Here is an 18,178-nt window from a genome sequence, read left to right as displayed (position 1 = left end):
AATGCCGTTCTGCTGTCATCGCTGCTCTTGTCCATTTCCGATCAACTTTGGCCAGCTCCTCTTTCCTGCCTCTATAATTCCCTTTACTCTGCTGTAATACTGATACAACGGACTTTAGCTTCTCCCTCTCAAGTTGCAGGGTGAAGACTTATCATATTATGATCATTGCCTCCGTAAGCTCCCTAATCATTACACAACACCCAATCCAGAATTACCTATTCCCTAGGGTGCTCAGCTACAAGCTGTTCTAGATAGCCGCCTTGTAGGCTTTTACAAATCCCCTCTCTTTGGATCCAGCATCTACCTGATTTTCCCAATCCATGTGATAATTGAAATCCCCATGACTATCATAACATTGCCCTTTTTAAAAATGCAAACACGAGGAAATCTGCAGATGCTGGAATTTCAAGCAACACACATCAAAGTTGCTGGTGAACGCAGCAGGCCAGGCAGCATCTCTAGGAAGAGGTACATTCGATGTTTTGGCCCTTTTTATATCCCATTGTAATTTTTATCCCATACCCTGGCTCCTGTTTGGAGGCTTGCATATAACTCTCATCGGGGCCTTTTTACCCTTGCAATTTTTTAACTCAGGCCAGAAGAATTCTACATTTTCTGATCCTTTGTCACCTCTAAGGGTTTGATTTCATTTTTTACCAACAGAGCCACCCCAGCCCCTCTGCCTACCTGCCTGTCTTTTTGATACAATGTGTATCCTTAGATGTTAAGTCCACAGCAATTATCTTTCAGCTAGGACCCAGTGATGCCCACAGTGTCATACCTAGCTACACTACAAGATCATCTACCTTATTCCATATACTGTATGCATTCAAATATAGCATCTTCTGTCCTGTATTCATCACCCTTTTTGATTTTTATCCCCATGTTACATTGCAGGTCATCCTACTGCAAATATAGTAGTTTGCAGTCACTCTGTACCTAAAATTTCTTCCTCTTATTTAAATCTGTTCATATCCTTGATCCTCTGCATTCTGTAGTCCACATTAGGCTTGCCGTTGTCAGTTTCCTCAGTTAGATTCTGGATCCCTATCCATTGTAACTTCTAGTTACTGTACCTGCATCCAATGTTCTCTCTAAGGTGTATGTGTTTGTGCATGCATCCATCTTTTGCTACTAGCGCACAAAGCAATTTGAACTGTGCACAGAAGGTTGTCACCTTCCACCTTGTTGGCATGTTAGATATATTTCATGATCATACACAATCACATTTCCTTTTCAGATCTCTGATGCGGACAGTGTTGACAACATGGAGCCTGTGATGATTTGTTGGCACATTTTAGAATTGGTTTATTTATACTGTTTTTATTGCAGAAATTATTCAGTGTGCACACGTTGTCACTGTGCAAAACATTTCACAGCAGGAGATTTTTGCGCACACTGGTCATTACAAATTAGAGGGAACATTACCTACATGTCATATACTATGGTTCCATCATTCAGTTCTTTTACCTCTCTTTCTAACTTGTATGATTTAGTTTGTTTCTACTTGTCCCTGAGTTGGTTTCACATTCATGTTGCTATTTCTCAGTTTTAACTTACTTTTACTAATTTTAACGGCATGACTGTTATTTTGCTGTAATTATTTAAGTGACCTTAAGATATTCTTCACCTTAATATGGTCAAGAGCAAAGCCACTTTACTTTGTTTTGGGTTTCTTTCTACTCAAACTGGGTGGTGCACAATCTCAATGTAGTTATTGATTGAACATAATTTCTATTTCTTAGCAACCACTAAGACTGCTTAATTCTCCTTTCCCATTTCCCAGTTGTATTGATACCAGTAATTTCGACTTTGTCACCTTCCAACCCTCTTCACTGCCCCATAGCCCCACTAGCCCCACAACCAACTTTTTTAGTACAATGCAAAATGAAGTATATTGTTTTAAGACCATAAGACATAGGAGCAGAATTAGGCCATTTAGCCCATCAAGTCTGCTCTGCCATTCAATCATGGCTGATCCTTTTTTTTCCCCTCCTCCTCAACCTCATTTCCTGGCCTTCTCCCCGTAACCTTTGATGCCATGTGCAATCAAGAACCTATCAGTCTCTGCTTTAAATACACCCAGTGACCTGGCCTCCACAGCTGCATGTGCCAACAGATTCCACAAATTCATCACCCTTTGGCTAAAGAAATTTCTCCGCATCCCTGTTTTGAATTGATGCTTCTCTATCCTGAGGCTGTGCCCTCTTGTCCTAGACTCTCCCAACATGGGAAACATCCTTTCCACATCTATTCTGTCTAGTCCTTTCAATGAGATCGCCCCTCATCCTTCTAATTTCCAGCGAGTACAGACCCAGAGTCAATAAATGTTCTTCGTATGATAACCCTTTCATTCCTGGAATCATTCTTGTGAACTCCTCTGGACCCTCTCCAATACCAGCACATCTCTTCTAAGATGAGGAGCCCAAAACTGTACATAATACTGAAGGTGAGGCCTCACCAGTGCCTAATAAAGCCTCAGCATCACATCCTTGCTGTTGTATTCTAGACCTTTTGATAATGAATGCTAACACTGCATTTGCCTTCCTCACCACCAACTCAACCTGCAAATTAATCTTAAGGTGTTCTGCAAGGGAGAAGGTGCTCAAAAAGCTGAAAGACCTAAAAGTACATAAGTCACCTGGTCCAGATGAACTGCACCCTAGGATTCTGAAAGAGGTAGTGTTCGAGATTGTGGCGGCATTAGAAATGATCTTTCAAAAATCATTGGACTCTGGCATGGTGCCAGAGGACTGGAAAATTGCAAATGTCACTCCACTCCTTAAGAAAGGAGGAAGGCTGCAGAAAGGAAATTATAGACCAGTTAGTCTGACCTCAGTGGTTGGGAAGCTGTTGGAGTCAATTGTTAAGGATGAGGTTGTGCTGTCTCCTCACTGCTGCCATCAGGAAGGAAGTAGAGTATCCTCAGGATCCACACCATCAGGTTCAGGAACTGTCACCGCTGGGCTCTTGAACCAATGGGGATCACCTCATCCAACTTCACTCACTCCAACACTAAACTGTTCCACAACCTATTGTCTCACTTTCAAGAACTCTTCATCTCATGTTCTCTATATTTATAGCTTATTTATTTATTATTATTTTATTTTTGTTTCTGTATTTACTGTGACTGCCCACAAAAAATGAATCTCTGGGGTGTATATGATGACAAATACAGTGCCTATAAAAAGTATTCACCCCTCTTAGAAGTTTTCAAGTCACTATTTAGTAGATGTACCTTTAGCAGCAATTACAGCCTTGAATCTGTATGGATAGGTCTCTGTCAACTTTGCACATCTGGATACTGCAATTTCCTCCCATTGTTCTTTATAAAGCTGCTCAAGCTCTGTCAGATAGCATGGGGATCGTGAGTGAACAGCCCTTTTCAAGTCCATCCACAAATTCCTAATTGGATTGAGGTTTGGACTCTGACTTGGCCACTCCAGGACATTAAATTTGTTATCAAGCCATTCTTGTGCAGCTTTGGCTTTATGCTTGAGGTCATTGTCTTGCTGAAAAACAAATCTTCTCCCAAGTCGCAGTTTCTTGCAGACTGCGTGAGGTTTTCCTCCAGGATTTCCCTGTATTTGCTGCATTCATTTTACCCTCTAACTTCACAAGCCTTCCAGGGCCTGCTGCAGTGAAGAATCCCCACATGATGCAGCCAACACCATGCTTCATGGTAGGGATGGCATGTTTTTGATATAGTATTTAGTCTAATGGCCAAAAAGCTCAATTTTGGTTTCATCAGACCATAGAACCTTCTTCCAGCTGACTTCAGAGTCTCTCACATGCCCTCTGGCAAACTCTAGCTGAGATTTCATGAACTTCTTTCAACAGTGGCTTTCTCTTTGCCACTCTCCCATAAAGCTACAACTGGTGAAGCATCCGGGAAACAGTTGTATGTGCAGTCTCTCCCATCTCAGCTGCTGAAGCTTGTAACGCCTCCAGAGTTGTCATAGGTCTCTTGGTGGCCTCCCTCACTAGTCCCCTTCTTGCACGTCACTTAGTTTTTGAGGTCTGCCTGCTTAGGCAGATTTACAGCTGTGCCATATTCTTTCAATTTCTTGATGATTGACTTAACTGTACTCCAAGGGATATTCAGTGACTTGGAAATTACCTTATATCCATCTCCTGACTTGTGCCTTTCAATAACCTTTTTGTGGAGCTGCTTGGAGTGTTCTTTTGTCTTCATTGTGTAGTTTTTGCCAGGATACTGACTCACCAGCAGTTGAACCTTCCAGATACAAGTGTATTTTTACTGCAATCAGTTGAAACACCTTGACTGCACACAGGTCTCCAAAGACAGATCTGCATTTAACTAATTATGTGACTTGTAAAACCAATTGGCACCAGTGATGATTTGATGTATCATATTAAAGGGTGGTGAATACTTATACAATTAATTATTTTGAGTTTTATATTTGTAATTAATTTAGATCACTTTGTAGAGGTCTGTTTCCACTTTAACAGAAAAAGACACTTTTTGTGTCAATCAGTGTGAAGAAAGTCAAATTAAATTCACTTTGATTCAATGTTGTAAAGCAATAAAAACATGAAAATTTCCAAATGGAGTGAATATTTTTTTAAAGTCACTGTATGTACTTCGAAAATGAATTTACTTTGAACTTCGTATGCTCTGAGGAAGATGGAATTTTACCATCTTGCTATCATGCAAGCTTATATTGGGTATCATTGGAGCAACATAGGAGATTTGATGGGAAGTTGAGAGTTATCCTTGAGACTAAAGGAAGGGAGTCTGAAAAATGATAGCCTGTATTGAGTTTCTCCACTATCGAGAAACCAGAACATAAGCCAGGATATAATAATCTGGATTCATGGATAGTGGGAAGGGAGAAGAGAAGTTGATTCCCCTGTGGTTACTTGGAAAGTTATTACAGAAAGAGAAGTAGTCGGTAGAGTTGGAAGAGTGAACCACAGAATTACAGATGGAATTGTCCCATCACAATGCCAACATGAGAGGAGATGTGTCTGGTGTTGTAATCCTTTTGAAAGTGGTAGAAATTTAGTAGGATGAATGTGGAAAGATGTTGGAGTGGATTTATCGTTGTTTTGGCTGGGAGAAGTAGGTGACAGCAGGAATGAGGAAGCCTAGTCAAATGTGAAGGGGGAAGCCATAGCTAAAGAAAAAGGTACTGATGAGGAAAATATTATCATCTGTGCATATATGTTTGGAAGAAACTGAAAGAATAGAGTTTGTGGAGGAAGCAGGGGTGGGTGAAAGATGTAGAGGAAATAGCTGTGGGAGTCAGTGGGACCACTTTTCAGAACACCTCTGTTGTGTCTACAAGGACCATATATGGCTGTGTGGGTTTCCACTTGGTGCTGCAGTGACGTACCAAAGGCTTGCAGGTAGTTGGGTTTTTTAGCCTCTAAATTTCTGTAAGTATGTAGATGAGAGGCAGGATCTGAAGGAAGTTTATTGGAATGGTTATAAGGAAAATTAGTGGGGGGAAAGATTGCAGAGTGAATTGACACAGATGCAGTGGACTTAATGACCTTCTATGTTGTATGGAAATATGGAAATATGGAAATCAGTGGGCTTAAGATGGATATTAAGTGATAAGTTTCCACTGAGTTGTCAGGAGAAGGAAGTGTTATATATAGACCACGTGAAAGTGAGAACAGAATGGAACTTGGCAACAAACATTATGAAATCTTGAGTTCTATGCAAGTACTGAAGGAGGCACTAATATAGTCATCAATATAAAGAAAAATGAATTGAGGCGGGGGCCACTATAGGACTGAAATCAAGTATTGTTCTGCATACCTAAGAAACTATACAGGTATTGCTTGAATGCCATAATAGTTCCTATTAGTTATGCTTTTCATCTGTGTCTGAGAGTATAAGCCTATGTATTCTGAAAAGAACATTGTTTAATGGAATGATCATGATCCAAGGTGATCACGTTTGCATTAAGTGTTTACAGTTCAGCAAACTTGGCTCACAGTTAATGGGGTTGGGATCAGACACTGTATTGAATCAAGGATAAGAAATGGTGCCATGCGCATGTTGTTTCAAGAGGGAGTCACTCTGTTTTTGATTAAGTACTGCCGAATTCCTCTGTCATGAGGGATAGAATAATGTGACAGTGAGTGGGGTAGGTACTGGAATCCAATGAGTAGCTCTGGAGGAACCTAAGCCTCCCACTTGTCTTGCAGAGTCACTATTCCTATTGTGTATGTAGATGAGAAAGGATGATGGATTAGGACAAGAAGTCATTGAACCAGGGAGGGTGATGGGAACATAGTAGCAATAGGCAAGAGTCTAGTTGGGGGAGTACTGTTCTCTGCATCTGTGAAGGTGAGGTCCATTGGCTGCGTTGTCGGCATAGTGCTAAGGTTAAGGGTATCGTTTTGGGGTTAGGATTAAATTGGAGTGGGAGGGAATAAATCCAATTATCCAAGACATTAGTAAGAAAAAAGTGAAATACAAAAGTCAATTGGCAGGAAAGGTGAACAATTTCTAAACAGTTTCTATAACAATATGAAAAGAAGAAAAGGGTTAACAGGAGTTAATAGGGTAGGAAAAATATTTTAAAGAAGTAAGGAAATAGCATAGTAATTAAATATTTTGCCTCTCTTTGAAATGAATAAAATTCTTAAGTGCCCTCAGCTATGGGGAAGATATTTCCCCTCGATGAGGAATCTATAACTGAGGAAAGGTTGTTCTGTTCTCAAAGAAAAGGGTAATTCCTTGGGACTGAAATAAGGAGAAATTTCTTCATGATAGTATAGTCACTCTTTGGAATTCTCTACCTCAAAGGACTATATGGACTTGGATATTGCAGTCAAAATAGATCAATTTGGTTGTAGGTTTGAATAGAACTGAGAGATGCAGGTATCAGGAAACTGCTATATGAGCTAGATTAGCCATGATCTGATTAAATGGCAAAGTAGGCTGGAGAAGCAAAATGGCCAAATATTATTTGTATCTTTATGGAAAACCCAAGGAAGCTTTTTCTATCAGAGGTTCATGAGACTTTGGATTTCTTCCTTATAGGATGGTGAAAGACATAAATACTTGATGAACAATGGAGTGAAAGGTTATAGAAAAGCCGCTTGTAGACCCAACAAAGATATTTTTGCCTGCTCTTCATATAGAACTCGAACTTATGAAAAATTTTGTGAAAATGAACAAGGAATGTGAAGGATTTTCATATTTGAGACAGATGTTTCCCAGAATATTTGATGCCAAGATTAAGGATGGCATATTTGTTGGTCCACCAAAAATCTGGCTATCAATGACAGGCGATTTGAGGAACTTCTAGTGGGACCAGCGAAAATCGCGTGGAAGACATTCAAGGATGTTGTTGAAAATTTTCTTGGCAACTACAGAGCACCAAACTGCAGCAGGTTGACAACATCCTTCAGGCATACAAAACCATAAAATGCAATACGTCACTCGAGATTCATTTTATCCATTTCCATTTAGACTTCTTCCCTGCAAATCTTGGCGCTGTTAGTGACGAGCATGGTGAAGGGTTTCACCAGGACATTGCAATCATGGAGTAAAGGTGTTAGGGCAACTGGAATCCATCAGTGCTGGTTGATTATTGTTGGACACTTGTGAGAAGTCTCAGACACTGAGAACAAATGAAAATTATCAACAGAACACTTTTAGTTTAGTTGAACTGTTGCAAAGCATCAGTATTGTTTTGCACTTAAATGCATTATATTCAATAAAAGTTAATTTCTTGTTTCTCCAAATTCCTACATGATACAAGTAGTTTGAAATTATATTTGTGTTCAGCTTTAAGTGGTCTATAATAACCACAAAATATTTCTGAAGAAGCGACACTTTAAAAAAAAACTTGCTATTCAGTGTTATCATTGGTTGACAGGATTGTTGAGATGACTTTACAATTACATATTAAATTTGAGGGAATGAGTAGCCTACTCCTAGTTTATGTATGTAGTGGAGAAAATATGTTTAGAGTGAATGAACATCTCAAAATAACAGCATTAGTAAAAAAGAAAATACCTTAGGAGAAATTAATGGAACTGAAAACTAATAACCTTGTATTAAGGAAATGATAGTAGGGCACTAAAACAATAATAGAATTGGGCAGACATGCTATAGATTTATGAAAGGAACATTGTGTTTGACAAATATTAGTGTTTTGAGTTTGTAACAAGCATAAATGGATAAAGGGGTGCCTTTGGGGAGGGCCTTTGATAAGATGTCACAGAAGAATAATAAACAAATTAGAACTGAATGAATTGTGGATTACAAATTTTTGGGGAATGATGATTGGTTAAAGGATCTTTTTCAGATTGGGAGGCTATGACAATTAGGTGCTGTAGGATGGAGACTGTTAAGATTAGGGGTTAGGAAATGGCAATGGAATATACTGTAAAACCGTCACTAAGGTAGAAAAATGTAGAAAAACCATGGAATTTAAAATGGTGAGAAACTGAATGATGTAACCTTGGTTTGCTTTTATACAAACCACTGTGCTGAGCTGAAGTTGTGGCCTGCTTCGGCTGCGTCAGGCTTTGTGTCTGTGGACTCACTTTCGTTCTGAGTGCGGTTTGCTTACTTTTATTGTTTGCACAATTTTTTTCTCTCTTTGCACATTGGGTGTTTGATGGTCATTTTTTAATAGAATCTTTTGAGTTTCTGTGTTTAATCCATAAATAAAGAATCCATAAATGACCCATAAAAAGAGACTGTCGAACACCCAATTTTCATTGCACATTGGGTGTTCGATTTTTTTTATGGGTATTTTTTTATGGGCATGATTTGGTTAATGTATGTATTTGTGTGCTATGTATGGTTTTTAGATGTCTTTGTTCTGTGGCTACCTGTTACACAAATCTCAAGGTAGTATAATGTGTATATACTTTGCTAATAAATGTACTTTGAACTTTTGTGGCTGCCTTGTAAAGAGATGAATCTCAAGAATTTGAATTGCCTTTATTTCTTACATCCTTCATATACAAGAGGAGTAAAAATCTTTACATTATGTCCCCATCTAAATGTGCAATGTGCAATTTATAGTAACTTATAACAAGTAGTGTGTACAATAGGACAGTCAATATATCATAGAAATACAATTGTATAAGCATGAAGCCTGGAGCCTATTGTTCCTGGCCTTTATGCTGTGGTACTGTTTCCCGGATGGTAGCAGCTGGAACAGTTTGTGGTTGGGGTGACTCAGGCCCACAATGATCCTTCAGGCCCTTTTTACACACCTGTCTTTGTAAATGCCCTGAATAGTGGGAAGTTCACATCCACAGATGCGCTGGGCTATCTGCACTACTGTCTGCAAAGTCCTGCGATTGAGGGAAGTACAGTTCCCATACCAGGCAGTGATGCAGCCAGTCAGGATGCTCCCAATTGTGCCCCTGTAGAAATTTCTGAGGATTTGGGGGGCCCATACCAAACTTCTTCAACTGTCTGAGGTGAAAGAGGCACTGTTGTGCCTTTTTCACCACACAGCCGGTATCTACAGACCATGTGAGATCCTCGGTGATGTTTATGTTGAGGAGCTTAAAGCCATCAACTCTCTCAACCCTAGATCCATTAATGTCCATTTCTCCTGTAGTTCATAACAGCTCCTTTGTTTTTGTGACATTGAAGGAGAGGCTGTTTTCTTGACACCACTTGTTACTGTGTCAGGCTGCCTCATTATTATTTGAGATTAGGCCAATCAGTGTAGTATCGTCAGCGTATTTAATTAGATTGGAGCTGTGGGTGGTGACACAGTCATGTGTAGACAGAGAGTAAAGGAGGGGGCTTAGGACACAGCCTGAGTGGCACCTGTGTTGAGGGTCAGAGGTGAGGGAGCCCACTTTTACCATCTGCCGGTGATCTGACAGGAAGTCCAGGATCCAGCTACACAAGGCAGAGTGAAGGCCAAGGTCTCTGAGCTTCTTGCCGAGCCTGGAGGGAATTATGGTGTTGAATGCTGTAGTCCAAGAATAGCATTCTCATATAAGCATTCCTCTTCTCCAGATGTGTAAGGACTGTGTAGAGCTGTGGCTATTGCATTATTTGTCCATCAGTTGTGTGAGTAGGCGAATTGTGTAGGGGGTCTAGTTTGGGTGGTAGCAAGCTGCAGATGTCGTCCTTGACCAGCCTCTCAAAGCATTTGCTTATTACTGAGGTGAGTGCGACAGGACGCCAGTCATTCAGACATGTTCTCTTGGTCTTTTTAGGTACAACAGCAATGGTGGATGATTTTCATACATACTTTGATAATAAATGTACTTCGAACTTTAATAGGCAGGTGAAGACAACAATTAGGAAGACAACTTGAATGTTGCCTTTGTTGCACAAAGATTTCACAACAATATATACTGTAATTACACGGGGTCTGGTGAGGCTACATCCGGAATATGTGCATTGATTTGGTCTCCCTACCGAAGGATGAACAGAAGCAGCACAGCAAAGATTCATTAGACTGATCCACAGGAATGAGGGAGTTTGGAGAGATTAAACACACTGTGCTTGTGCTCCGTGCCTTTGTTTACAAGAATGCAAGTAATTGTATTGAAATATACAAAAGTGTTTCAGGGCTCTGTGGTGTGCACTCAGGGAACAGGGGTATCTAGAATTAGGAATGGTGGTGTCAAAAATGGGGTTGATCATTCGAAACTGAACAAAGAAGCGTGGTGAAGTTTTGGAATTCTCTCCAAAAAGGGCAGAGAAGTGGCTAAGTTGTTGAGTATTATCAGGATGGAATTTTTTTTTATTATTAAGGGAATCTAGGGTTATGGGATTAGTTCAGTAAAGTGGCACTGAGGTAAAAGATCGCCACAACAGACAGGATCTCCCGGTTGCCACCCACTTCAACTCTGCTTCCCATTCCCATTCGGGTATGTCCATACATGGCCTCCTCTACTGCCATGATGAGGCTAAACTCAGGTTGGAGGAGCAACACCTCATATACTGTCTAGGTAGCCTCCAGCCCCTTGGTATGAACATAGAATTCTCCAACTTCTGGTAATTCCCTCCCCCTCCCTTCCCCTATCCCTATGTCACTCTGCCCCTCCCCCAGCTGCCTACCACCTCCCTCATGGTTCCACCTCCTTCTACTACCCATTGTGTTTTCCCCTATTCCTTCTTCACCTTTCCTGCCTATCACCTCCCTGCTTCCCCTCCCCCACCCCTTTATCTTTCCCCTGACTGGTTTTTCACCTGGCACCTACCAGCCTTCTCCTTCCCACCCTCCCCCCATCTTCTTTATAGGGCCTCTGCCCCTTCCCTCTTCAGTCCTGACGAAGGGTTCCGGCCCGAAACGTCGACTGATCGTTTCCACGGACACTGCCCGACCTGCTGAGTTCCTCCAGCGTGTTGTGAGTGTTGCTTTGACCCCAGCATCTGCAGAGTATTTTGTGTTTATGAGGTAAAAGATCAGCCTTGATCTTAGTTGATTGGTGAAAGCAGTACATGCTCTTTCTTGGATCTGTGTATTAATTGAAAAGCAAATAATTCAACAATTTTCAAAGTTGCAGAACACTTTCTCTTTTAAATGTTACATCATAAAAATTCAGTTAAATTCTGTTCTGCAGCACATTGAAGGTTTATTTTACCCCCAATACATCTACAAAGATTGGGTTGATATTGAATACCAATATCATGGATTAAAATAGCATATTTAAAAAGATGCATTTATGAGTATAACTTTACATGCTGGCTTTACTAAATAGTGTGGTTTTCAAAAGGAAATGTTTTGTAATTCATGGGTCAGATTGGTTGTACTTCAAAATAAGCACCTTCAGAATTGCAATTAACTCTTCAGGATACAATAAAACTTGGTTAATTGGGACTACCTGGGGCTCTAGTGCTGGACTAGCAAATTTTCCAGATGATTGAATGTTAGTCCAGCTGCTATTTTGAATTTTAAACAATAATATAAGTTTGCCATAGAACGTGGCAAGTTTACGGGGAGTATGGGAACTCCAAGCTCAGTCTAACATACTGAAGGGAATGTGGGCATCACAACTTGGCAAGCTAGATGTCTATCCATAGATTATTGGAGTTTTACTATAGTAGCTTATTCTGTAACAACATTGCTGTCTGTGGAGTGCACGTGTGAGAGTGGAACTGCATTCTGTCTTCTGTAGAAACCTGTTTAGTATGAGAGATTCTCTGAATCCCTTGTTACTATCTTAACTTTGTTTCAAAGTCTTCCTGAAGGTAAATCTCTTTGTATAATCTTGTGTAATTTAGATTTGATATTTAATGTTTAAACTAAAGTGTTTCAGTAATTCTCTCTACGAGGGGTGATTGATAAGTTCGTGGCCTAAGGTAGAAGGATTCAATTTTAGAAAACCTAACACATTTATTTTTTAACGTAAACACGAGGAATTCTGCAGATACTGGAAATTCAAGCAACACACATCAAAATTGCTGGTGAACGCAGCAGGCCAGGCAGCATCTCTAGGAAGAGGTACAGTCGACGTTTTGGGCCGAGACCCTTCGTCAGGACTAACTGATGGAAGAGCTAGTAAGAGATTTGAAAGTGGGAGGGGGAGGGGGAAATCCAAAATGATAGGAGAAGACAGGAGGGGGAGCGATGGAGCCAAGAGCTGGACAGGTGATTGGCAAAAGGGATATGAGAGACCAATCACCTGTCCAGCTCCTGGCTCCATCCCTCCCCCTCCTGTCTTCTCCTATCATTTTGGATTTCCCCCTCCCCCTCCCACTTTCAAATCTCTTACTAGCTCTTCCTTCAGTTAGTCCTGACGAAGGGTCTCGGCCCAAAACGTCGACTGTACCTCTTCCTAGAGATGCTGCCTGGCCTGCTGCGTTCACCAGCAATTTTGATGTGTGTTACATTTATTTTTTAACATAGACCCCTCCTACATTTACACACTTAGTCCAGTGGTTGTGGAGCATACGGATCTTGGACCTCCAGAAAGTTTGAAGTTAATAATTCGTCAGGGGTGATTGATAAGTTCGTGGCCTAATGTAGAAGGAAATGAGTTATTAACTTCAAACTTTCTGCATTTTCACTCAAAGAGTTGAACTGCATGTGCATGTAACGTGAGCTGTATAACTCATCTCCTTCAACCTTGGCCGCAAACTTATCAATCACCCCTCGTATGTTGTATTGGGCTGTTGATGGATGTGCAGATAATATGCTCATACTATAATTAGCCATACAGGCATCATAATGATAAGGTTCTCTTCTCCCTAAACACATTAAAGAATAGCACACTTGGTAAAATAATAAGCATTTAGTAAAATAACGTTTTCTGCCACTGATCCAGTTTGAGATTCACTCTCAATTGCTTCTGCTTGAAAACAAAATGCATCCTGTATTGAGTTAGTGGGTGAAGGCAAAGTTTATGACAGTTGTGGATTTCAACATCGCAATTTATATTGGCGCACAAGATGGAAGTATTTGTCAGCCAGTAATTGACATCTGTTGTGATGCTGGGTTACTGACCTGTATCGTAATCTAACTCTTTCTTCCAAATTGCTGCCTGATCTATTGAACACTTGCAGCCTTTTATGGTTTTTTTCCATAGTTTGGACTTGAACTGTCTACAGTGTTTTTTGTTTTCATTTGTGATCTTTTATTCCTTTCCTATCTGGGTTTCTGGGACATGTTCACCCATTTAACTGTAACTACTGAAACCCTATTGGGTACCCATGTCAATAATTAATATCGTTTCAACAGTGATTACTCTGAAGTTTAATACTAGGTTGCACAGTTTCTCTCCAGCCTCTTATCTAGAAAATTACTTGATATTTTACATATTTATTTTCCATTGTCAGATTTGTGAATTTGCCTAACTGTACCAAATTTTGAAGTGATTGATAGGTTAATTTTGAAATTTTGTACATTTCAAAAATTTTGATTTTGCTTTATCTAGGATGAGTGTCACCAATATGTTTCTTATGGATATGAATGTTACCCAATTTGTCTCTTGTTTATGATTTTGTGATGATAATTTCATAATTACATGTTAATATATTCATAGGTACATGTACCATGTCTTAACGAAGAACACAACTGTGACAGATAGTAATCGTAATCTGCTGGTGGAGACAATTCGATCTATTACAGAAATCCTCATCTGGGGAGATCAAAATGACAGCTCAGTATTTGAGTAAGTCACTATCAGTGTTTTGTATTATCTCTGGAAAAAAAAGGAACTACAATGAAGTCAGTTCTGTATTAACTCTTTCTATGGAATTGGGCAAATATACTTTTGGCAGTTTCGTTGCATAAATTTGCAAATAAAATATGGCTTGCATAGAGTTAAGTTAGGAAATGTGTTTCCTTCCTCTGATTTAACACCTAATTTGCTGATAACTAATTAAATAGGCAAATTTCACATGCGTTTCAGTTGCTTTGTTGACTCCCAAAGAACATTTGATTTCAGATTTTTCACTCCTCTAAGAACTCCCCGGCTCAGATATGTTGGCACAAATCTATAACCTGCTGTTGTGGTCGTCATCACTTTGCACAGTATTCTGTCACTTCCAATATAGTTGCACTGCATGAAGGATACAGGTAGTTCTGCTAAAGCATGACATTTGTGGTCCTAAGAAACCTTAGACTATAGAAAATACAAAAACAATTTTATCGATAGCAAAACGGAGGTTAGGAGCAAGAGTGTTTCAGACTTAGAGTCATAAAATACGATAGCACAGAAACAGGCCCTTCAGACCATCTTGTCTATGCTGACCTGGTCTGCCTAGTCCCATCTACCTGCATACAGAACAAGTCCCTCAAAATCCCTCCCATTCGTGTACCCATGCAACCTTCTCCTAAATCAGGGGCTGGCAACCTTTTTGCCTCTGTGGGCCGGATCGTGTATTAATGAGCAGACGGTGGGCCAGATAAATGCTGTAAAAAAAACTTGAAATATGGGAATTATCCATTTAAATACATCTAGTTATGTTTTGCCTCAAAGTAATGAATAACGCATGCTAGAAAATCATTTGTGCTTAAGGTTGCCTACCCCTGTCCTAAATGTTATTTTCTTCAACAGTAGTTTCAAGCATAAAAGCTTTTCTTAATGGATACACTTGCCACCCCTGGATGAAATAGCTCCTTAAATTTTAAATCATTACTAATGAAGAAATGTTTTGTTACAGCTTTTTCTTGGAGAAAAACATGTTTGTTTTCTTCTTAAATATCTTGCGCCAGAAATCCGGTCGCTATGTGTGTGTGCAGCTGCTTCAGACGATCAATATCCTGTTTGAAAATATTAGTCATGAAACCTCACTGTGTAAGTTTATATTTCTTAATAACTTTTTAAAAGTCTACTTTAAACACTCTTTTTCCTCATGTTTTTCTATAGTTCCAGACCACAGAATGAATGAAATATTACTGAGGTTAAATATAGAAGGAAAGTTGAGTTAGATTGTTTTTCCATTGATATATCTTATCACTGGGTATATATGACAACTATTTGAATCCTTGATGAAGCTACTGGATAAATATTTAGGAGGCATTGACACTTTATCTTAAACAAATATTTTTTCATGATCAAATGAGGAAAAATATGTCATGTTCCTCCTTTGGGTTTCTACTTTATATCACTGCTGGTGAATCATCTCATCCCACCTCACCTTCAACTCTACCAGTGTGTCTATGTCTTTCTCAGTAATTTTTTTTACCCTTTTCACTGCGATGTTAATTCTATCTCATTATTTCCTTTTGAGTGGTAGATGTTGTCTGTGTGTGTCTGTCAGTGAGAGATGGAGAAAAAGAAACATAGGCGACAAGAAGTCAAAAGGAAGAGGGGATAAATAAGCTCTATGGCATTTTTAGGGCATCCCAAGATGTTTCACAATCAGTGAGGTAAAGTGGTACTCAATTTCACAGCAAACTCACTTAACAAGAACATGATAATGACTAACAGTATATTTGTGATTTTGAGAGATAATTATTGGCTGGGTTACTGGAGATAAGTGCTCTGCTCACTTCAAAGCTGTGCTACTTTACTTTCATCTGAAGTAGAACATGGAGATTTCCTTTAATAGGTACCTTTCTACTAAACAAAATCACTTTTAGCAATGAAGCATTTCTTACACGATAGGTTTTTTGAGCTCAGCTCCCTTAACAGAAATGTGGCTCTAGACATTATGAAGCTTAAGCCAACTGAGACACAGTTGATGCAGTTGAATTTCACTAATGTAGTGGGACGCAGTCAAGGAAACGAGTCATAATATATGCTTATGTCCAGCTTACTGAATGGGTATCTGTAGGAAATATAACCTTCACTGACTAAGGTCCCTTTTCCTAATTACCTCTCTTCCATTCAGAATATAACTGTTTAATCTTTTTACTGTAATTATGCATTTACAACTAATCTAAAATTATTGCACTGTCCAAACCTCCCCTTCAGAACCACCAACTTAATCCCTTGTTTTGTGGTGTGTTACTGAGTGCTTCCTCTGCTTCTTTCACTACCTCAGCACTCTGGGCCATAACATCAATGTGCATTCATCTTCCACCAAGAACATTTAATCACTCCTCTGTATCCCTCAGGAGTTTTGGTAGATTTTGAAACTCCATTTTTTTATTAAAACAAGTCAAATTATAATTTAAAAAAAACTGTCTTTCATGGATATAGATAGTTTGTGTGAGGAAAAGACTGAAAATGGAAGTTGAGGTCATGCACTTAAGGGAAAGGAAAAGGCAGGTTATTTATTGTCTAAGTGAGCCTGCAAAGAAGTGAAGTACAGATGAAGCTAGGTGTTCTAGTGCGTGAATCATAAAAAGCTAGCAGTCAAGTTCAACAAGTAGTTAATGCAAAAGCTATTTTGACCTTCATTGCAAAGAACTTGGAGTTTAAAATTAGAAAGCTGTTGTTGCAGTTGTACAAGGTTATGCCTTACCTGGACAGTTTTGATCTACTTGCCTTAACAAAAAAAAGGATGAAGTAACATTGGTGACAATACCATCTAGATTAGTGGTCACCAACCTTTTTAAGCCGAAGATCCCCTACCTCGACCTTAGTGAAAGGCAAGATCTATCTACTAAATTGTTTAGACAAAAAACAGCTCAGATTGTACTGCCAATTTGAGGCCTTTTATTTGGGCTAATTGTATTTGAATTACACAAAATACTTTTGTCAAACTTTCAAATTAATTCGAACAAGAAAACACTAACTAGCTTACCTTTCTTTAAGAATATTACAATACTTCGCACCTTTAATTCTAAGTTTCATTATTTAATTTTATTTCAACATGAAAAATAAATGAATAAACATTGACTGTTGCACTCAGTATGATGACTGGGACTGAATACTTATTGCTAGTTTCCTGAAATTTGGCTCATAACTACAGACAGCCAGTCTGAGACAGTCTGTGAGGTGTCTGTCAGTAAGACAACTCCTGTACTTAGATTGAATAATTTTTCATCTGTGAAAATGCAATTTCACATAGATAAGTTGACCCGAAGTAGGCACTGACTTTTAGTGCTATAAAACCAACGCGCACACTGCGCATTGCTGGGGCCCCATCAGTAGTAATTGCCACCAGTTTATGAATGGGGTTGTCATTTTCACGGACATTTTTAAAATTCATTGTAAATATCCTCACCTGTCATTCTCTCCTTTAATTGCAAAAGAGTGAGGAAGTCCTCCTTTGTTGTAAGATCCTGGATCTTACAGCTGGCAACTGGCAATCGCCTCTGATCTTGGCTGACATTTACATGCCGGGCGGCACCTAATTAATTAGCTTGTTTATTTCGGCTGTTTTCTTAAAGATGTACTGGGTGCGTTCCGGCTACCGCTGTACCACTGCATTCTTCGTGGCCCGGTGTTTGGGAACCACTGCATATCTAATTTAATTGGTCACTTTGATGCAGCACAAGCTACGTTGAAAACACAGTTCATGGTGGGGGTGCTACACACGTGCGCACTGGGCAGAAAGAATGGAAATAAAACCTCGCAACCCGGAAACAATCTCTCTTGACAAACAGCTTTGTAGCAAAAGTATTGCTATATTACCATTATCCTAATTAGTATTACTTATTTTTATAATGCTCACATTACAACAGTACTTGTGTATTTATTTCTGATTTTTTTTCGGGATCTACTGGCAAAGTCTCAAAGATCGACCGGTCGATTGTAATCGACGGGTTGGCGACCCCTAATCTAGATTGATGAGTCCTATTACTGGGATATTGGTACAGTTGCAAAGACTAAATGGTTTAGGTCAGAACTTCTTCCGAGTTTT

At 39.4% G+C, this 18,178-nt stretch overlaps 1 protein-coding gene across 5 annotated transcripts in view; it reads left to right on the top strand.

The window, feature by feature from the left end:
• Positions 1-18,178, top strand: part of clec16a (C-type lectin domain containing 16A) — a 243,201-nt gene that overhangs the window by 14,254 nt on the left and 210,769 nt on the right. For all 5 annotated transcript variants that reach the window (XM_063059198.1, XM_063059196.1, XM_063059194.1 and 2 more), the window contains exons 2-3: positions 13,963-14,091; positions 15,086-15,219. In XM_063059198.1, the coding sequence (XP_062915268.1) occupies positions 13,963-14,091; positions 15,086-15,219 (263 nt within the window). The remainder of the gene's footprint in view (positions 1-13,962; positions 14,092-15,085; positions 15,220-18,178) is intronic.

Source organism: Mobula hypostoma, chromosome 9 (assembly GCF_963921235.1).
Source record: "Mobula hypostoma chromosome 9, sMobHyp1.1, whole genome shotgun sequence".
Taxonomy (NCBI): domain Eukaryota; kingdom Metazoa; phylum Chordata; class Chondrichthyes; order Myliobatiformes; family Myliobatidae; genus Mobula; species Mobula hypostoma.
Note: the sequence above shows the minus strand (reverse complement) of the source record. Positions and strands in the feature narration are given on the sequence as shown.